The sequence below is a fragment of the Megalops cyprinoides genome, chromosome 16, assembly GCF_013368585.1.
Source record: "Megalops cyprinoides isolate fMegCyp1 chromosome 16, fMegCyp1.pri, whole genome shotgun sequence".
Taxonomy (NCBI): Eukaryota; Metazoa; Chordata; class Actinopteri; order Elopiformes; family Megalopidae; genus Megalops; species Megalops cyprinoides.
In genome coordinates this window covers 2,516,433-2,539,584 of record NC_050598.1, presented here as the reverse complement: position 1 = coordinate 2,539,584, position 23,152 = coordinate 2,516,433, and the positions used below count along the sequence as shown (strand labels likewise).

Below are 23,152 nucleotides of genomic sequence, written 5' to 3'. Positions count from 1 at the left end.
CGTAGGTTGAAAGGTGACTGAGCGGTAAGACCTTGAAAAATGAATTGAAGTCAATGGGAGGATGGAGGGATGAGTGAATGACAAAAAGACGAGTGCGCGTCTGTATGGGTTTCAATGAGTGTTGGATGGCAAGACCTGAGCCAGCATGTGAGGTACTGTGACCGTAGGTCGAAAGGTGACCGAGCGGTACTCCCCACAGCCTGCTAACACTAGCATTGCGAGACAACTGCTTTTTAAGCAACCGTCACCCATGTCCACTCAAGAAGCTGAACTTGTCGCATTGCTGGAAGCTCTAAAAGCCCACACTGAATCGCTATGCATGTACACAGACAGCCACTACGTATTCGGTGTTGTGCACGACTTCGTGGCACAGTGGCAGCTGCGCGAGGTTCTCACTGCTGCAGGTAAACCTATTAAACATTATGATACAATCACGTCAATATGGAAACAAATGCAATGACGCAGTAATCCCCTCTCTGTAGTCAAAGTGTGAGCGCTACATGCTAAACCCTGGCAACATAGCACGGGTGACTCACAGCCTGTCAGTGCCATCCAAGCTGCCCCACTTGACCTCCAGCACAATGATGCTCTTCACAACCCAGTGGCTGAGACTATGTTTACAGAAGGAGACTTAGTCTTGGTCAAAATCGTTGTGAAAGAAAATGCATTTGCCCCACACTGGCATGGTCCGTATGAGGTAAAAGCTGTATGCAACAGCTGTTTAGCTGTCAAAGCGAAATGCAAGTTAAGGTGGTATCATATGGCACAGTGCAAGCTTTTCCACAGTCCAGTTACGTAAATTCATAATTTTCATTGCTGTCTCATTGCAGGCTAACCATTGACATACCTTGGGCCCCTGACACCAGAAAGGTGTCTGGACCCTCCTGCATCGAATTGAGACAGCGACTTACTCCATAACCTCAGATGTGGAAGATGGGTGTGGAAATATTTCAAGGAGCCATCCACTGTCAACCCTGTCACAATAACCCCTAAACAGTTAGTTACATGGCTCCCTGGTGTAGCACCAGAGCAAAACTGCGCCACACAAATTTGCTGCAGGTCAGGCTCCACCCATCTTCCCACTCGGACTGACACAGGATATACACATTACGACAAGTACGGATACAACAATCACACCATGTGGTTTCAGTTAAAAGGAGAACCACATGAGAACACTGGCACTCTTGACATCTTTTATTCTCAACCTAACAACGGCACAGATCCTAAAAAGTGTTACAACACAAAGGATCTGTCCCCAGCATTATACAAGTGTACTCACATACACTATATGGACAAAAGTGTTCGGACACCTGACCATTACACCAACAGGGACTGTATTCAAATACATATACTTTAATATGGAGTTGGTCCCCCTTTTGCAGCTATAACAGCTTCCACTCTTCTTGGAAGGCTTTCCACAAGATTTTGGAGTGTTTCTGTCGGAATTTGTGCCCATTCATTCTGTAGAGCATTTATGAGGTCAGGCACTGATGTTGGACGAGAAGGCCTGGCTCACAATCTCTGTTCCAGTTCATCCCTGGATGGGGTTGAGGTCAGGGCTCTGTGCAGGCCAGTCAAGTTCTTCCGCACTGCACTCATCAAACCATGTCTTTATAGTCCTTGCTTTGTGCACTGGGGCACAGTTATGTTGGAATAGAAAAGGGCCTTCCCCAAACTGTTGCCACAAAGTTGGAAGCATAGCATTGTCCAAAATGTCTTGGTATGCTGAAGCATTAAGATGCCCTTCACTGGAGATAAGGGGCCTTTATCCCTCCTACACCAAACTTCACAGTTGGCACAATGCAGTCAGGCAGGTAACATTCTCCCGGCATCCGCCAAACCCAGACTCGCCCATCTGACTGCCAAACAGAGAAGCGTGATTCACCACTCCACAGAACACCTTTCCACTGCTCCACAGTCCAGTGTCAGTGTGCTTTACACCACTCCATCCGACGCTTGGCATTGGACTTGGTGATGTGAGGCTTGCATGCAGCTGCTCGGCCATGGAAACCCATTCCATGAAGCTCCCGCTGCACAGTTTTTGTGCTTACATTAATGCCAGTAGAAGTTCGGAACTCTTCAGCTATGGAATCGTTGGCGACTTTTACGCACCATGCGCCTTAGCAGTCGTTTACCCTGCTCTGTGATTTTACGTGGTCTTCCGCTTCGTGGCTGAGTTGCTGTTGTTCCTAAACGCTTCCACTTTCTAATAATATCACTTACAGTTGATCGTGGAATATCCAGCAGGGATGAAATTTCACGAACTGTCTTATTGCAAAGGTGGCATCCTATCACAGTACCACACTTGAAGTCACTGAGCTCTTCAGAACGACCCATTTTGTATCACAAATGTTTGCACATGGAGACTGCATGGCTAGGTGCTTGACTTTATACACCTGTGGCAACGGGTCTGATTAAAACACCTGAATTCAATAATTAACAGGTGTGGCCAAATACTTTTGTCCATATAGTGTAGGTCCACACAACAGCACACATGTCAATTACACTTCCTTCTTGTTTAATTACTATTCAGAATTATTAACTACCGTTATGATGTACAGTGGAAATGAATGTGAAGGTTGTATTGGGTTCTACGCCAGTTTCCCCCGTATACACCCAGACCAAATTTTCCATAATGCCACTACGGTACGCTCTTTGGGAGTAGTAGTCAAAGACCAGGTAATCAAGTGGGACCATATCACATCATACATGACAATAAGAAACAACAATGTACTATTCACAACACGGCCTTGCTGTCATGAAATTTCCAGCTACATCATTTGTACGTGCAATACATTGCAACCTGTGTCTTTAAATGACACCAAATTGATAAATGTGCAATCTTTCCATGGTTTTGAGGATGCCATACAGGTGTCACACACTCAGTGGTGCATCATCAGTGAGATAACCGCTTTCAGTTATGGGGACCTCTCCTGCCCTGCAAACCATACTTTTTGTTTAGAGGTAACAGAGGACTTCACCATGGGGCAGCTAAACATCCTGGGACGAGTACCGATGGATGCAGACATCTCTCCGTGGTCCTCCTCGGACACTTTTTACGAGGCAAGCACGCGAGCTGTTGCCGACATCATGGAACTGGTTCAGCAGATGGTCCAGGAAATCAGTTACCACCGTAACCAAGCACAGGTGGAAGTCAACCTGGCCAAGCAAACAAGCAGAATCCTGACTAGCGCCTCCACCCGCTCCGCCCAGTATGTATACACATGGTGGGACTGGATCTTCCGGGGGCGCGTCATCGCCAGCCTGCTTGTCCTCCCCATCACAGTTGTCCAATGTTGCTACTTCAAGCACCTCATCACCTCCCTGCGATCAGCCCTGAACACTTCAGCAGCACAGAGGGGGGAAACTGTAGGGTAATTTACAGGACCACATCTACTGCAAAACCCCCCAAAGGAATGCAAGTGTTTACCTCTGGGCTTGCAGGAGGTCAGGAGGGTGCAATAGTTATCTGGATACCTCAGTTACCATGCAACACCCACCAAATATGACTATTAGGCAACTCAAGCAGGGGGGAAACGGCAGTCCAACCCTTGATGCTAATCTCTGGTCAGCAGGTCACGCTAAGGGCAGCTGCATCCTGGACTCTGGACTCTGTCTGCTGCCAGGCAACCTACAGCACAGCCACACTAAGGACATCTCTTGTCAGAAGTATTGAATATGGTCATTCGCATGTGCAACATAGTCATATTTGGTGTCATTTGAAAGCTTATTTCACACGCATGACAATGATGTATGTAGCAGGGAGGTACGATGGGTCCATGATAAAGATTGTAACATGAGGCACAAAAGTGAACAGTGAAGAATGCACTTATCTTTGCATTCCTCCCTCGCTAGCACCCCTTCGTACCCCCCTGGTTATTGCAAGATTTGCAGTATTTATAATTGCTGAATCATGACTACACTGTTGTTTCAGAGCTTATCATGTTTGGTCATGGCACCGAAGTCCAGATACCACATTTGATGTTCAGGTATATAGGGGAGAAACTGATATAGGTCGGGGAGACTCGTTAACAAGACCTCCTGCGCATTTTTGCGTATAGCCTGTTCATTATCCTTTGCTTCTCTGTTGTACTCTGTTTTTCCATCACATTGCCTACTGTTCATTATTTTGGAAGATCATACATTGTAACAAATAAATTCATTTATCGTAACTCAATGCTCATCTTACTTGCTGCAGCTAATCACTGTACGGTAAGATAACTGCTATGTACGCGCTTATAGAATCATTATGCTATTGGTATACTCCATAGTCCCTCGCCTACACAACTATCGCCATTTTTTGTCGAGCTCAGGCCACAGGCATGTATGCATCTCTATGAAAGACTGAAACCTGTATAGAGCAACACTACGCGAGACCAGAGGCTACAGTCCCTCGGTTGCATATATATGCATTCTGTCTTAGTGGTTAGCAGAAAGGCATTTGAGTGATTCGGTTACTAGATTAAAATGCGTTAACAATTACAAAATTTGGAGTCAGATGTATTAAAAGCAGTTATATTCAATGAATTTTGTCCCCAAACCGCCAAAGGTAAGACAGCATGCCATCCTTCGCCACCCAGGCACTTCCGTCGTTGGTGTATTCGAGTGAGAGCTCTGCGGGCAGCTCTACAGGGATATGTGCACAGATCCTCACCATTTTATGCCACGGCAACACAGGCACTTGCATAACTTTAGTGTGACAAGAATGTAGCTGATATTTTACAGGAGGCGATGGGAGACCCCAATGAGTTGAAACATAAAGCATGTAATGTTTCGCCTGGCCTCTTTTGATGCCGCTATGAACCAAAAAGTACTACAGCATTAGAAAGCTATGACCCAAGTCATCTGGGGTGTGTTGAGGTGCAGAAGCTGCAAAAAAAAGAGGAAGATCTTTTAAAGCCTAGTTGGAATTGCAGGAAGGGAGTATGGGATTGATCTACAATTTTTTTTTATCAATTTCACAGGTTTGGAGCTCAACATCCGAGGGGTGTGTGACCTGCATTCACCTTTTCCTGTAAGAGCAAGATGAGCTGGTCCTCATGAATATGGGTTTATGGGAGATAAGGGATTCTTCTGACATACTGAGGGGCAAATTGAATCAACGTTCAATTAATTTTAGTTCAGTTTATGTGAGCACGTTTTTGTGTATGCGTATGTATGTGTGTGTGTGTGTGTGTGTGTGTGTGAACATGCTCCTGTGTGTTTGTGCGTTGTAACACAATGAGAGGCTGAGCCTCAAAGTGCCTACATGTGTGCGATAATATCATCCCGGACCACAGCAAATATAGCTCCCACAGTGCAAACACTTTAATGAGGGAAAAAAAGACAAAAAAATCAGGTATCCAGGTAGGGTAGGTCCAGTCTAAACACTGGTCAAAACACAGTCCAGGTTCTCTTCCAAACAAAGTCAAACACTAATGTAGATGTTATGTTTTACACACCACACACTTTACACACTTGCCCACAACAGCAAATCTTCCTCACTCCCACATACAGTACAGGTAAAAGGGCTCCCTTTTATGAGGGACTGATGATCCCAAATGCTGTTCGGTGTTTCCACTGGAAAGGCAAGGTGTGAAGTGGGGAGGGGGTGGAGCCACCAGTGGGGAAAGTACATTTTGTGTCACAGCATGTGTGTGTGTGTTTATGTGTGTGTGTTTGTGTGTGTGTGTGTGTGTGTGTGTGTGTGTGTGTGTGTGTGTCTATGCTCCTGTGTGTTAGTGTGTTTGTGTGTGTGTGTGTGTGTGTGTGTGTGTGTGTGTGTGTGTGTGTGTGTGTGTTTGTGTGTGTGTGAGTGGAGTGAAAAGCATAAAGTAGAGCGATGTGTGTACTGGTGAGGGTGCTCTGAGTTGTAATATTTCTCACACTCTCTCTCCACACCTCAAGCTTTGCTGGCTGGTCTCTCTAGTCAGTGTGTCATCAATGTCTGCCTGTCATTATGTGCATGTCATGTGTATGTATTTCAGTGTGTTATGTAGATAGGAGCAAGGACTGTGAAAGCATGTATGCGTGACAGGTTTGTCTGATCAGCAAGATTCATATGCTTCCTCCCTGTCTGACTCTCTGACACACACACACACAAACATACACTTTCTCTTTTTTACTCACCCATGCGCACGTACACTCACAAATGCTTTCTCTCTCTTGAACACACACATTTACACACACATGCACGCACATGGATGCGCACACACAAACATAAACACATACTTGCTTGATCTTCCTCTTCTCATACATGCATATGCAGGCACACAAATACACATACAAATTATAAACTCATTCATAAAAATCACACACACATACATGCATTTCTCTCCTTGCATAAACACACACAAACATTATACACTCATTTGTACACTCTCAAATGCACATTCTCTCACACACACATACACATTGCACACACACACACAGCTTTGACCTCTAATGACAACACTTGAAGAAAGCCTCCTTTGCTGAAGCCCTCTTATGCATATCAGGAAGGACATAATATATGACACACTGTTTTAAATAATAGGCTAAAATTATTGATAACATTATGTATGTTAATTATTTCATCCCCAGCTGTTAGAAGAATATTCAATGTGGAAAGAGTGCGCAGATTTAATGTGACTGACAGGTAAATTACCATGTGTTATATATATCACGCCTTAGAGAATGCTGCCTCTGCTGTGAGGGAGCTGAGGTGTGAAATTCTCAGGAAGTCAAATGGAGCTGAAACTGGAGAAGTGGTGTTATCTTAGGGTTTGATGGAAACAGTGCTTTTTATCCCTCCCCTGTGCCTAGAGTGAGCTGTCAGTAATGTAAGGAACATTGGGGCACTGAGACTCTGGCAATGAGTGGGGATCTGGTGGGTCACTCCATCACCCTAACGAGGAGTCAGTCACGTCATGTATGTGACATCTAACCATCCAACCATAAACATGTAGAGACCTAGTGCGCTGGCACAGTTTGGATGAGTGTGAGTAACATTACTGGGGTTCTAAATGTGACCACGAGTGCCTAAGACGACAAGTGAACTTTTGCACATTTTAGAATGAGCAGGGTAAAAACAACATACAACCCTGTTCATGTGTGTGTTTCTGTGTTTTAGTTAGAGAAAATCTTTGTCAAGACAACATTGTGTTAGTGCTGGGCTAGGGATTGTTAGAACTGTACATTTGGAGCAGAGCAATAATTTGACTGTGCTGAGGCAATAGTGAAAAGTCATTGCAGAAAAAATGTGTGTGTGTGTGTGTGTGTGTGTCTTTTACTTCTGGCAGAAATGTATCAATTTTAAGCAGTTTCCATGGCAACGCCACCATGTGGAGATAGCAAGAGAGTGAGAGGAAGGGAGAAAAGTGAAAAGCAGGAGAGCTTTAGGAAAAAGGGAAGGAGAGTAGAGGGGTGATAGGAGTGGGAAAAAAGAAAGAGAGAGGAGGGGAGTGGAGAGAGAAAGGAGGGGAGGGTAGGGAAAAAAGAAGAGAACAGAGCTCAGAACAGAGCTTGCAGCGTAGAGTTTCGTAAACCTAGAGGGAGCCAAAGAAATGTATGTGTGTGTTGTTTTGTGTGTGTGCGTGTATGTATGTGTGTGGGGGGGAGAGGGAGAGAGAAAGAGAGAGTGTGTGTGTGTGCTTGTGATAGCAAGAAAGAGAGTGCGTGTGTGAGAGAGCAACAAAGAATGTGTGTGTGTGTGTGTTTGTGTGTGTGTATGTTTGAGTGTGTGTGTGTGTGTGTGAGATAGAGTTTTTTTGTGTGAGAAAAGATATGGGATACTGTTTAGTTGGTAATATGGAGGAAATATGTTTGCCTATTCTGTTTTCATTATTTTATGAGTCAGTGTGTTCCATTTCATTGCAGATGAATGAATAGCTGAAGAAGTCTGTTTGTGATATGCATTTGGGTATACAATTGGATTTGAATTTGATCATGAATTTGAGAATGAGTGCTGAGAGAGTAGGATGCTGACACTGTTCAGTTACCATGGTGACCATGGAAATGAAATGAAAACCAGTCTGTGTCGTTGTGCCTCTACCTTTCTACGTCTCCTCCATCTCTCTCCCATCCTCTCCCTCCCTCTCTCTCCATTTCCTTTATCTCTTGCCCTCTCTCGCTTTATCTCTCACTGGCATACTCTTTTACTGCGTTGTCCTCCTTCACCCTGTGTTCTCCCATACCTTCTCTCCCTGTGCTCCTTCTGATAGGGTTCCCATTCTCTGCCCATTTGTCTCTCCAGTCCCACCTCCCACTGTCCCTCTCTTGCTTGCTCTGTGTCTCTCTCCATCTCACCTTCCTTTTTGCACCTTCCCTCCCCCCTCCCCCCTCTGTCTTGTGCACTATCATTAACGTTTGGTTGCCACTGAATCCAACCCCGCTACCCTTCGTTGGAATAATGGATCATATGTATGTTGCCTGTTTTCTGTCTTCCGACTCCCTCTTCCACAGCTCTGTGATGTCCCTCGCTGTCTCAGTTCAATTCAGTTCTGCTACAGAAGAGACCACACAAAAAGCAAGACTCCCCAGAACCTCATTTCAGAGGGTACAGCATAACTCTCCCTTTTTGTCTGTTTCAGAGTGTATCAGCCAGCAGTTTAAATGGTTTCTCACACCACTGAAACTGAAGGCACTGCTGTCTTCACTCAAAACAATGCTATTTTAGCTAATGCACTTGATGCATGTTCTAAAACGCTGTTTGCAGAATTGGTTGCTCCGTGACAACTGATGCACAAAAGGCAGACACAGGTGAACCAGGTTAGTGCAGCATTCTTTCACACACAGAACACACAGTGGAAACAAAGACATCAACATTACATTATTTGTCACATATTTGGCTATTTTATTAGAATATGAAGGCCTATATGATATAGCATCTTGTATATATTGTATCACATTCTATTGGATTTCAATATCCTCTCAAGTTCAAGTACAATCTAATGTGACAACAATGATGGTAGCATATAGTGCTGTTTGAGATAATATAAAAGACCATTACAAATAATTTTAGATTAAACTACATATATATATATATATATATATATATATATATATATATATATATATATATACATATATATATATATATATATATATATATATATATATATATATATTATGTGTTTCATTCAATACAATTTTATAATGAACGCATTCATTCATAATTCATATTATAATTCATTACAATTGAATAAAATAAGGGAGTTCCCCCCTCCCTTTTTTGTGCTTTCAGGATTGTCTGTGATTGGTTCATATTGTAGAATTGTGTGCGACCTCACACCTGAAGAGTTTTTTGTTGGAGGAAGGGGGTAAATACCCACACTATAACACACACAGGTGGCTCTCAGCACAGGAACAGGAAACATTTGGCTGGCAGTAAAATAGCACAAGGAATCAGACTGACAGACTCCTACTAAAGGTTTCCGTTTGTTATTTGAGGAAAGCCAGCTTACCTGGTTCTGTCTGAGCTCTCACTCCCACTCCAGTACAGCTACAGTAGTTTCACACAGTGCACTGTCAACTTCAGATAGGGGTGATCAGCTTAGATAAAGGGATGGGGCCTTCACTTTCATTAATATTTTTAAGATTGCGTAATCATGGGTAATGCTATTATTAATATTAATATTACCAATAATGATAATAGTAATAACACAACATAATTATAATGTCTAAATTATTATCATTATTAGACCTATAGAAGACACTCTTGACATGGATAACTTGGAGCATATACCATGTTTACATGAATGAAAAAGGTCACAGGTAAGTGAAGATTAAGAAACAGCAGTAACAGTTCATCATCAGTACACAACTCGTAAACAATTATATAAAACATAACACAATCCCCAAATCAAATGCATAAAGTTGATTGTTGTTGCAGGAAATGCAAAAACCTGTATTCAGAACATCTGAAATTTGCACAGCATTTTTTCTCCCTTTCACTTGTGTAACTCTAAAGCAACACTTAGCATTGTCTTAAATATCTTATTGAAAGTTAAGGCCCAGCCACCAAGCACTTTGAATCAATCTCCACCCAAATCAAATCACTGGTTGTCTATGGTTGTCTGTGTACTTGTGAACAGGCTTTTGTACATAGAGAATGAACACAAAGAGGCATCTAATAGCAGGACAGGATCTTCTCCTCTCTTTGTGCTGAATCTCTCTTAAGTCCTAACATATTCTGTAAACAGTTGACTATTAAATTGCTGAACAAATGTAGATGCCCTCCATCTGAATGACTGTTGCATTGAAACCTAGTTCTTTATGCCTATTTTAGCCGTCCATTCCCTGCGTGTCCCCATCACAATACAGAGAAACTCCCATTTCTCTGCCTGCGAACACTTCCTCCTAACACTGTCTTGGCCATAGCATTGGGGGTTTTTCCACCTGCTCCGGTACCATTATCCAAATCTTCATCCAGCAGAACCAGTTTTTCAAGACTTTCCTTGCTGTGTTTACATTCTTAAAGCTGTGTTAAAATGCCTCACTGCAGAGGTTGGATTGTCCCACAGGACTGGGATCTCAGGGTCTGTGCTTCATCTCTCACAGTTTTCATCATGAGTCATCACTCAGAGACCAGACAGGGCATGGTAAGAATGGCTCGTCAACACGGAGTGGGATTGGTTATGCCATCGTATCATCAGTGGACATCAGTGCAATGTTTTATCCCGTTTACATATTTGTTACAATGTCCCCCTCTTTAGCAAGCAGCTGAGCCGCATCTGCATTCCAGAAGTTCTTGGCCTAAGGTGCCAGATAAAAGGTCTGGTAAATGGTTTAAACCATGTGTCTTCTCAGAATGTTTCAATAAAATGTTTCAATAAATAATCTGTGCAAGTTCTATTCAATATATGGTGCCAATCTGCAGTCAGCTCAGCTTATTTACACCTATGTATCTTTTTTCTGAGTCCTCTTACAAGCCAAGCAGCATGTATTGTGTATTTACACATCTGTAAAATTTTTCAGTTGAGGTCACAAGTCTTTAGGTCGTAGCTCAAAGCACTGGTCTTCAGTGCGGCCCGGAACTATGGGAGTGCTTAGGGGAGCATTGCACCCCCAGATGGACCTCAGTACACCCCCATTTGTCTCCTTATATCCTGATTTCTACATAGTATTTATTATGCTTTTTTGAAAATATGAATTTTTGTGCTCCCCTGTGGATTGCAATTGTACCCCTCCATATTTTCTCCTGGTGTTGGGCCTGCTTCAGTGATTTGGTTTAGTTGCGTTACTAGTTACCTAATGGCTTAAATATTTAAGTATACCTTTACAAATAAATCTAGATGAAGGAGCTGATGCTCATTACATGTGTTTTTTTCTGAGAGATACTTTGATATGCAACTGTATAGTTTGTAAAGAAACCAATACACTGGTCTACCACTATTTTAAAATGTACTGTTACACCTGTCTCCTAACAGTAGTTGCACTATTTAAGTAGGGGTGGGCAAATCTGAACCTTTTTCAAGACAAGTGGTTTTTATGGTCATTTTGGCTACTGAACGCGAATCCATCAAGATTTTTGCCCTAAAATGATTTTTTGAACTGGTTCAGTGGACTGCAAATGGCCGCCAAAAATTCATACTTTTTTTTGGGAAATTTCCTTTGAAATTTACCAACAAGGCTTGCAATATATCTTTGCAAGGAATCAAAGCAATTGGAGCATTCATATTGCCATCAAGAAGAAAACAATGAAATTAACAAATTTGGGTTGCGAGTGTGAATTTTCTAAGCTCGACCATCAGATCAAAGCCAGTGGTGGTAGTATGTCCGTCCAAACACATTCTAGAAAGAATGGTGTTGTAAGCAATGCACTACTGGTAGATTCTGATTTTGAATCCAAGCCAGCTGAAAATGGTTAAGGAGTAGGACTTGTAACTTAAAGGTTGCCAGTTCGATCCCCACTGGGACAGTGCTGCTGTACCCTTGGGCAAGGTACCTAACCCACAATTGCCTCAGTAAATATCCAGCTGTATAAATGGATAACATTGTAAATACCTGTAACCTGTGTAGGTCGCTCTGGATAAGAGTGTCTGCTAAATGCCAATAATGTAATGTAATGTAATGTAATGTATTAATGGAAATGGGCAAGGTGTTCGGATGAGGTCAAGCAAGTACAAAAGCTAGAGGTGGACTTTCTTGCCACACTACGTTCTGCAAAGAAATTGGCACTACAAAAGAAGGAAGATCTGAAGAAGAAGAAAGCTAACAAAACATTGACTGTTCTGGAGAGTTGTGGTGGTCCCATGACACCAAACAATTTGGATGATTTGTCTAAACTTAGTGAGAAACAGCTTTTAGCTGAAATTTAAGACTAACAATTGCCCCAGACATTCGACAAATGAGACATGTCAAAACAGCAGAGGGAAAGTTCAAGATGGGGAAATTCAGTATGGAGGAACTTTGAACTTCCATAAGAAATGCTTTGAAGCCAGAGGACAATATCACAAGTGATATTGACAATCTATTGATGAATGCACTGACAATGTGACAATTTTGTTGCAAATCCTGCTTTTCTGTAGCATGTTCACGCTGTAATAATGGTGAAATTACCCACTTTTTACACATTTCAGGTAACAGACGTGCTTGAATTGTTCTAATGCCTTTATTTTTGAATTTAGCAACCTGAAAAACCTATAAAAAGATGTATTACAAGGAACAGTGGTAAATTTGTAAAGAAATTTCCCGAAAAAAGTCAACTTTTAGCCACCGTTCAGTCCACTGAACCAGTTCAAGAATATATTTTAGGGATTAGTGTTCAGCAGCTAAAATGGCCATGGAATCCGCTCGTCTTACAAGAGATCTCAGAAAAAAGTTCAGATTTGCCCATCCCTAGTTTAAGCTGTCAAAATGTTTTGTTGTGGGTCGCCAAATATTGTGATTAGTTCTGTCTGGAGCCAAAAAGGGATGGCACATAGCAGCCCTGCCCCGGTTTGAATGGGTGAAGCCTCATTTTCCTGGTCATGTGTTACTCTGGTGCATCCCTCCCTAATCTGGCAGGCTTTTGAGGGTCCCTTTATCACTCAAGGTTCTCTGGAGCAAGGGTGAGAGTAAAGACTCATCCAAGCACATGGCTCACACATTCAGGTTGGTAGTTTGGTAGAGTCTGGCTGGAATGGCAGTGACACATCAATACCCGTGTGTGTGCCGACACACGAGAGTGCCGTTCTTGTGATGGGCAGCATGGCAATGCCAGCCTGGGAAAATGAACGCTAAGTCTCATTGTCTTCTGTCTGGTCAAATTCATCAACTGGGGTGGCAGGATGGGGCAGGGGGGTAGAGGGGTACGGTGTACATTTTCAGTCATGGCACTGCTCTCCTGTTGCACCCCCTATCTTTCAGTTGTTGTCCCTCTCCTCAGCTGCTGTGGTCTCCTTGCTCTCCATCTCTCCCCCCTCCTTGTGCTTCTCTCCTTCTTTTCTCTCTCTCTCTGTGGCAGTGTCCCTAAGCTTGTCAGAGTTCCAGCCCTCTACATCACCACAGTTCTCATTAGTCACCATGTACATTTCCTCAGGTGTTTTTATCTGTGTGAATTCCTGGTGAGTGAAGGGGTGTAAACAGGGGGCAAGGGGTGTCCTGCAACGGGGTGATGGGGGAAGAAGAGTAGGAAGAGAGAGCACTGCCCACCTCCTCTTCTTTTTCACCATTTTCCAGTCGTTGCCCCACTTCCACTTTTAGAAGCTCACCAAAGTGTAGACCATACTGAGGGAGACCAGGCAGACACAAAAACACATACAGAAGGTGAGACTTAGGCAGCAGCTGCACAGAAAGCTCCTCTTGTGTTGGTGCTACTTGTTAATCTTGTACAGAAGGCATTGACAATACATGCTTGAAGCATACCTGAGGTATTTAACAAGTGACTGTTGAATTAAGGTCCCTGTGGAGTTGCAAGGATCAGCCTCCGTGTCCATTACATGGCTTAATTTTTTAAAAGACACAGAACGAGTCTTTCACAGTTGTACTGATCATGCCACCACTATGCACAAGAGCCATACAGCGCCACCCACTCTTCAGTGAGGCTGCCCTATGAGGCCATGAAGCACTTGCTGGAACTCCAGGAGACACAAAGTCAACAGCTGTTTCTGTCAAGCTACTTGACAATTTCTTTCTGTTTACAGGGCTATATGTTCGTGAGTGGATTAAATAAACCCTCAATCTCTTGCCACAGATTTGGGTATAATTCAAGACCAATTTTATGAGTGAATGTGTTGTTTGTTTGTTTACTTTTGTAGAAATAAACAAAGGAAAAAAGTATTTTTTATAAGCAATTAAGCAAGCTAATTTGAATCTTTCGTCGTTCCGTCAATCGAAGCTTCATTCAAGCCCCATGTCGCTGTCTCCGCCTCTTTCTGCATTTGAACACCCTAGCTATGCGTGCTGGGGACTGGAGGCAGAGAGGTGCACAGTTGAAAGGATCCCTGGCAATTTCCCCTGGAGTCATGTGGACTGAGAACATCCCCATATGCATATACATGGATAAAGCACAGCCCCCGCAACATGCTTTGGGAGCCCATGTTGAGATCATAAAAGTGACTGACTCGCTGCAGGGAGTTTAAATCAATTATGCGCTCACTTGTGTTTGCTGCGCTTTATTCGGATCCCAACTACTCCTTAACGTAAGAAGCAACCTAATTCATGTATTTAGTGGGTGATTGCTTTTTTTGACATATTCTTCATGTACACAGCGACGTGGCGCTACCTCGATTGCATTTTATCTTAATATGACACGGTTTTCTCACCGCTATTTGCAGCATACAGACATGATCTTTTTGCTGGTAGTCCCTGACTTCTCGTGAAACCCTGCTGAGAACAAGAATCACTGCGAATTTCAAGACTGCTTGATATCCACTCACAGCTCTTAAAGCGCACAGAATAACAGTTATCGTCACTCGTTACACACTACACCATTTTAGGTGTTAAACCGTGGTAGGCTACAAGCTCAGCGTGCGCGTGACACATTTTGCCGATTATCGTGACAAATCCGAGAGGGACAGTCGTAGCCCTATTTTAAAGAGGGTGTCCTTGTCGTCTCAAAATTTTCCTACTTACACATGACTGTGACATGTATTTCAGCCCCGACATGATGAATGGAAATAACTAACCGAGACCAATGAAACCAATGAAAGATCATATTTCAAATGTTGGTTTTATAGTTTGGTTTTGCAAAGGGGCGGAGTAGAAGAATTATATTATTTCACCTCGTCTTAGAATAAAAACATGTTTATCTTTAATATTTAATTGTTAAATTAAATATTAAATAATAAATTAAATTATTGCTCTATTTAATTGTTAAATGTCTAGGTTCTTAAAGGGGATCTGTCTAGTCTGTCCATCATCGGCACTCTTTCGCAGAGCTTATCATCATTAATGAGCTAGTTGTTTTGAAGCACTACAATCACTGACTCTACAGCCATTAAGGACACAGGAAGGAGTGTTTGTTGAAGTCTGTGGGATTCTGCTGTGAATCAGACAATGTGAAAACACAAGCCCATAGCTATATCTTTGATGTATATACATGTATATATTTCATACATGGTTCTACTGTATACAGGCACACAGTAATAGATGGATAATAATAGAATTTGCTATAAATTTGCTTTAAAAAAATCATGACACTGAGTTTGACAAAGCCATAGAGACCAGCCTGTTCTGCAGCAGAGCTGACACTCACCTATACAGGTAATAGAAGAAGGAGAGCAAATAGAAGCCCAGCTTGCACCAGGATTCTTTTTGACAGTAGCTGAGGATGTCTGCATTCATGATACTGACTGGGTCATACATCACCTCAGAACCATCAGCTGGCCGGTGAAAGTACCTGGGAGAGGAACAGAAAGAGTGAGAGAGAGAGAGAGGAAAAAAGTAGAGGAAAGAAAATGACAGAGGGGGGAGAGGTAGAGAGAAAGAAAAAAGAAGAAACAGTAGGACAGAATGACTGCTTTATAAAGAACTGGAAAAAGAGCTTTATGAATATGTGTTGAACTGCAATTCATATCAATGCTGCAATATGAGTTTAACTAAATCAAGAGAAAACAAGATACAGAGCAGGGGTTATGACTGGAGAAAAAAAAATTAAACTGGTGAGTATTTAGGGACACCATGGGGTGCAAAGATGAGGGGGATGCAGTTGGGAAGGCAAATGCATGCACGTGAAGAGAGGTTGGACCTGTTCATTACAGAGTGTGATATTATGTGAATTTGATATTTACAAACAGGTGCTCAGCTTTCCATATTCCAGCCTGTCTGCAGGCATTGAAGTGACGCAGAGGTTGTGCTGGGCCCTGGTGGAGGTTTCAGCAATATAACAGAAATACAATGCTGCATTCAGGAGTACAGTAGATAATACCTTATAAACTATGTACAGCTCCAAAAGTTTGGATATAGTGTGTGAAGTTCATGCTTATTAAACTCAAACTGTTTTCAGAAAATTGCTGAAATTATAAACTAAGGCTACATCAAGGCTGGGAATGGTATGTTTGTGAAGGATTAATGATCAATATTAGTGCTTCCTGGCACAGACGTTTCCAAAGGGGTTTAAAGTATTTGCGTCAAACAGAGACATATTGACTGTTGCACTCGATGCTTACATTGACTGAAACCTGTACTTGCCTGTGAATAGTTGCTCAACATTAATGCACAGTGATGGGAAGGAAACATTAACATTAACAATTGCAGTGTTGCTGAGCACCTTCAGAGAGCCTATAGTCGCGGCGTCTCTTGTGACCCCCTGAAAGCCTAAACAGCAAAATTTTTTTTTGGGGGGGGGGGGGGGGGGGTCTCTGGAAAAATCTTTAAAAAAATTGTCACTTGCAATTGTCACTAAAAATGTCTTTTAACCCTTAAAGCCCGACAGACGCAGCCTGCGTCCAAATTCACATCCCTTCTTCTCAGTTGAATTGCTCACAAAGTATTCATCGCTAACGATGCTAGTTGCTTGTCTATGTGACAAAGTGTTAGCAAGAAAAATAATTTTGAATTTACATCAAATTTAATTACAGTTACAATCTGCATACAGCCCTGCGTCCATCCCCATACCCATAACTGTCAGGCTTTCAGGTAGAAGGACCCAGGCGCAGACTAGGATGACAAACCAGGCGTTTATGGAGGAAAATCCAAAAATTGTAGTATCAAAACAGTCCAAGTCAAAACCAGAGAATCCATGAGCAGAAAATCCAAAACACTAGGCAAGGGTCAAAATCCAACAAAACAGGCAGAAGTCAAAAAACCAGAGCGAGCTAAAGACAAACAGGCAGGAACGAAACGGACTGGAACACTGTGACGAACTGGCAGAGAAACAGAGCAGATAGAGGGGTAAAAATACACAGACTGATGATGAGATGACAGGGAACAGGTGAGCAGGATGGGCTTCAGGTGGTGGGTGTGGCAGCAGGGCAGATAGGCGGACAGGAGGTGGGGTGATGGGCTGAAGACAAAAACAAACGCGCATGTGTGCAAAAAAACCCCAAACAAATAACACACCCACACTGACAGACAGGAAGACAAGAACAACACAAGCAGGACCTCACACAGAAGGATTGACACACTACACTTGTTTGAATAACTCATAAACTCGTCATTGCATTGATATGTAACACATATCACAAGAAAGAGCAGAACCGGAGCTTTGTAATGATGGTAGTTACATATTTGTTCATACCAAAGTAATCATGCTATGAAGACAAATCAAACTTCTGCAAAGTAATATCTTTACTAATTTCTTCACCCATTTTCACACTCCTGCTTCTCAGTTGAATAGGTCACGAAGCCCCTATCGCTTCACAATGTACCGCATATCAAAATACACAGCAGAACGTACCCTTTTGCTTTGTTTCACAAAGCATTGTCGAGTAATCCGGTAAACCTGTTTTGTTGTTTCTCCCGGGAAACTCCCATAATTTCCATGGCAAACTTTATTATGAATAATTGTCATACACTAATCCATAAGTGTTTGTTTGACCGTTTGACTGACATTACCCAAGTTGCCAGATTGTCTATGAAACACAATCTACACGCATAATCCACACACTACATACAATTATTCATTTACTTATTTATTTGCTATACACCCCCCCCCCCCCCCCCTGTATTTTGAAACCTAAATGTTGGCAGGCAGGGGGGGGTAGGGGGGACCCCCCCAATTGCCACTGGGTACTTCGCACACTGCTTATAGTGTTGTGTTGGGAGACTGCTAGAGTGTTGGGAAAGTGTTCATGTTAGATGGTGAAAGCTTAGTGTTCAGTACCTCCAGAGGTGGTACAAAAGCAGTGGAATGTTGAGTCCCAGAGTGACCCACTCCGCGGCGCACATAAACATTAGGCAGAACAGCCCATGGATGCAGTACTCCGGCACCACCAGCTGGGGACAGCACAGGCACTAAGTTATTGTACGTGCAACAGACATGGTCTCTGAACACACTGCAAATACACCTCCCCACAACACACACACACCCACAAAGTTACTGGCCATTGCATGCATGCACACAGATAAACAATCCCATACAATTACAATGAGCACACAACACACAAATTTGACAATTGCTGCAGTACACACACTCATGACACTACCTTTACTAAAATATTAGGAAGTGAACATTGTACTTTTTCTGTGTGCATTTGTTCTATTAGTGCCCATTATTGATTGAATACAAACGCTTTAGTGACACAGAAATTCTCTGTCATGCCAGTAAGGCTCATTTGAGTTGAACTTAACTGAACTGAAGTGAATTGAACTGAGTTAAGTTGAATTGAACTTAATTGTATTGAATTTAATTGAACTGAGTTGAATTGATTTGAATTAAACTGAATCCTAACGCAACTGCCGTGTCTAATTGTAGTGCTCTGGCCATGCAAATGAACCAATCACTTCTGACAGGGAGGGTGAAGGGGGTGTAAGAACAGGTGCAGGAGGCTGGTGAATGTGAATCAATCCGTCACAGCCCTTGAAATAGATGCAGACGGAGGAAAGAGTTGTCAGCTCTCGTTTCCTCCTGACTCTCTAATTTTCCCCTTTTCCCACCCCCCCTCCACATCTGTCTGTTTTTTGTGTCACAGATGCCAGTAAATGGCAACTGTGAGAGAATTGTAAGGGAGTCTCTTTTCCTGATTTATTTATTTCTGTATCAATGAAAGATGCAGACACACACATGGACACACGTGCACACGCACACACACACACACACACACACACACACACACACACACGCACGCACGCATGCACGCACGTGCAATGAGCAGCAAGTTACAGATTTTCTGTTCACCCTCCCTGTATTACTTCCCTCATATTCGCTCTCTAAATCAATGATAGACACACACACACTCACACAAACAGACACACATGCACACACAGAGTCAGAAAGAGACACAAGAACACATGCATAAATAAAGATAGACACTCACAGTCCGCAGCAAGTTACAGATCCTTTCGATATTCCGTATTCTTTCCCTCTAAAGAAAAAATAAGGATATAAGACAGGAAGGGAGAAAGTCTTCAGAGATATCACATCAGTATGTGGAATGATTACTGTATATACACATATCTATGAAGATTTTGCACACAATATAGAATCAAATATATCAGTTATTGCTAATTCCACATATGTGATATTCAAAATGCACATCATCACATATGTTGATATTACAGTTCTATAATTTTGTAATGAAAATATTTAAAAAATGAATGCCACATGTGTGTTGAGATGAAAGTAATTTTTGCTTGGTTGCCAATGGGCGTGCATGTCAGGGAAGGATCTAGATCCTCAGGTGGGACAGCCTTACTGCTCGGGTTGGATTGCACTGGTCAATGGGGTTCTTGAAGTCTTGGCGGAGATCGTCGAATGCAATGATCTATGGGAGAAGAGAGTTTCATGGTTGGTTACTGCTGGAGCCTGGGACAGGTGGGAAGGGGGACAGGCCACTTGCTGCTTTTTCTCCTCCTGTCCATCCACCCTCTGTTACTTTACTGGCCTGTTCCCTCTCTCTAACCATCTTTCTGTATCACATGCAATTTTTGCTCTCTATCCTCTGACTGTTCTGTTCCTCTGACTCCATCCCTTGATCCCTCCTGTTGATTTTACACTCTTTTTCCAGTCTACGTCCCTCCACCTTCTATTTCCTTTCTCTCCTGCTTTCTCGCTCTATGTCTGTCTCACCCTCCCTCCCTATCTCTCCCTCACAGTGCTTTGTTGGCATGCCAGTTTGAGTTAAACATTACCAAACAATTAACATAAAGTAAAGCAAAAATATTATCAAAAACATTTTCCCCAGACACACATTTACAGTTTTACAGTTCCACATAATCACATAAATGTACTCTCTCTCTTTCTCTCCCTCTCTCTCTCTTTTTCTCTCTCTCTTCTCTTCGTTGTAAACAGATGCAGTTGCCATAGTAACCGGATGAGCACTTAAGCGGGTACCATGGTTACCAGTGAAGTGAACAGCCAATCCCATTGGATGAAAGCTTCAGAGATAGAGAGGGAGAGTGCTTGGCTGAGGGACGGGGGTGTGGGAGCGCAATTATGTTTTGATAAGCATTTTCAATCACACGGTTGGTTACTGAAATGGATGCGCACATACAGTCGCACGCTGACTGACTCGCATGCAGTATCACTCCAGCCAAGACTTTCATGTACAGTACATCGCCTGTGCATGGTCCAGTAATGTCATAAATACAAATTTACACACACAGTTGTGCACACACACACACACACACACACACAAATACAACCCCGACTACAATACCCAGAATGACTGCATATGGTCAGCACACTAATTGTAGGTTAAAATTACATCTGGTTACATACTGCACACACATTTGTGTTGATTTACTTATACAAAATAACTAATTTACAACACAGAGTTACCTTTTGAAAACATTTGGCAGAATAATTCTCTGAACCTGATAGACTATTGACTTATTGCAAGTTTACTCTCGAAGTAAAAAAAATACATGTAATCATACTAATATATATTAGATCTTCACAAGTAAACATACAGAGCTTTGTATGTTTACATGTGAGTATAACTTCTTTTTGACACAGCAGTGGGCCTGTAGAGTCTGTGAGGAGAGCAGCTGCTTCAGTCAGCAGCTGAGAGTGCAAGGTAATTTCCCATTGAAATAATGGCTTCAATTGCGTAATAAAGAGGGGGGAAATGGTAGCTGCCGGCACTCCACGGCCATGCTGACGAAGTCCACAGCTGCCACATGTTCATACCAACCAAGGGCTGAACTTAACGACCACCCCTCTACCCTAGTGTAACGAGCGCTACACTCACCCCTGCCCTGCCTCCTCTGGAGACGCATGTGGGAACTTCATTCATAATTTTGTCCGCAGGTGCTTGGCAACTGGCTTCATTATGCACGTGACTCAAACACATACTGTATAGTACATGTATAGCTAGCATGTGGAAAAGAGGCTCAAACACATTCAGTACATATATAGCTGGGGTGCAGAAAACAGTGACTTACACACATGCAGTACATGTATTGCTGGCATGTGTATGCATAGCTGTTGAACAGTAACCTACATACATACCTGCATGCACAGCTTTTAAAAAGTGATTCAGATACAAACATGTACACGCAGCTGTTAAACACTGACTCACATGCATACGTGAATGCACAGCTGTTAAACAGTGACTCACACATATGTGTGGATAGTGTGAGAGATCCAAGAATAATGCAGTGTCAACGTTCTGTCAGTCCACATGTCTGTTTGCTCTCCACCAGCACTGTGATGAGAGGGAGAGGCCAGGGGATTTCAAAAGCTGGGCTGGGCCTTGAACCCACTTCCCTTTCGTGTCATATCATTTGGCATCACACTGTGGGAGTCCAAATGAATACTGTGCTTTATCTATGACAGCTTTTCAGTATTTCAGCCAAGCCAAAATCTGAATACAAAATTGGTATTGCTCTCTTTTAGATGAGGATCTAGTGCTGACTTGTTAACCCTGAAATTGAATCAAATGTAGTCTAGGGTTCTTGGAAGAATACTGAGTTTAGATGTAGCAGTCGTTGCTTTATGCTGTCCCAAATGCCCCTGTTTTGACTGATTTGTGATTTAGGTAACTCAGTTGTGTGAATAACCTATGTGTTTAGCGAATTCTTAAGTGTTTGTGTATGTGTATGAAATAAATATGTAAAGTAATACATATGTTACTGCAATTCACATGTGTCTCAGGTAGGTGTATACTTTAATAGGCATATAATAGCTACTCATGTGTGTGACATAAGTATGTAATGTAGTAGGTTTGTAATAGCTACTCATACGTGTATGACATGAGTATAAAATGTAACAGGTATGTAAAAGCTACTTACGTGCCAGATAATGAAGAAGATGAGAGCAGCACACAGCACGAGTGTCAGCATGTAGCAGAAAGCAGCAAAGGTGAACGCCATTGCTGTGCCAGCCAGCCTCACGGTGCTGCTGGGACGAGAGGGGGGCCCTTCTTCCCTCCTCTCTTGCTCACTCTGTCCTTCCTTTCAGGTCGCTTTCTGCTACTTCTCCTCTTTCCTCCTCTCTGTGCCCGTCCGTGTTCTTCTCTTGAGCGGATTCCCTTTCCTTTCCCTTACTGTTGTGCAGTCTTGTTGTTTTTCCTCCTGGTCTAGCATACGTGTGTGCACACACATGTGTGTGCGTGTGTGTTTGTATATCCCTTCAGTTCTTATGTCTCTCTCTGCTCTTCAGTGTATTGGTAGGTAGAGAACAAATGAGCTCTGTTTCCTTAACTTCTGTCTCTTTACACTCAACTTCTCACTCCCGGCTCCCTCTCACTCCCTGTCTGTTCTCCTTCCTGCTCTAGCCTTGCCTTTTGCCTCTCTAAATCCTACGCAGTACACAGCGTGTACAAACACGCTGTGCCTCTGAACACTAACACACTGATTTACTGACACACTGACACAGCAATGGTGATGCTTTTGTGCACCAGAGGAAAATGAGAAAAGGGGAACTGTCAAATTGAAGTGACAAAGCTGTGTGTGTGAAACAGCTTTTGATAATATTTTAGTTTTCACAGTACACACAATTGCATTTAGATTTACATTACTTGACAGAAGTCAATGATAATAATAACACACTGATAACAATAACAATTGATAATAACAGCAACTGTAAATTCTGCCGTAAGTCATAACAATATAAATAATTTTTGGTATACACTTGTTACAGATTACAGACTGGGCACTGGCATTGTCT

At 42.6% G+C, this 23,152-nt stretch overlaps 2 protein-coding genes across 2 annotated transcripts; one reads left to right on the top strand and one right to left on the bottom strand.

Annotated features, from left to right (window-relative positions):
- Positions 1 to 319: 319 nt before the first annotated feature.
- Positions 320 to 3,378, top strand: LOC118791132. The gene is made up of 2 exons (XM_036548405.1): positions 320 to 404; positions 2,477 to 3,378. The coding sequence occupies exons 1-2, from the start codon at positions 320 to 322 to the stop codon at positions 3,376 to 3,378; spliced, it is 987 nt and encodes a 328-aa protein (XP_036404298.1).
- Positions 3,379 to 12,757: 9,379 nt separating this feature from the next.
- On the bottom strand, positions 12,758 to 22,574 carry LOC118791049 (protein cornichon homolog 2-like). The gene is made up of 6 exons (XM_036548277.1): positions 22,276 to 22,574; positions 19,737 to 19,805; positions 19,359 to 19,406; positions 18,206 to 18,318; positions 15,638 to 15,781; positions 12,758 to 13,668 (listed from the first exon to the last, which is right to left on the bottom strand). Exons 1-6 carry the CDS (start codon positions 22,354 to 22,356, stop codon positions 13,641 to 13,643), a joined length of 483 nt encoding a protein of 160 aa, XP_036404170.1. The 5' UTR covers positions 22,357 to 22,574; the 3' UTR covers positions 12,758 to 13,640.
- Positions 22,575 to 23,152: the final 578 nt, after the last annotated feature.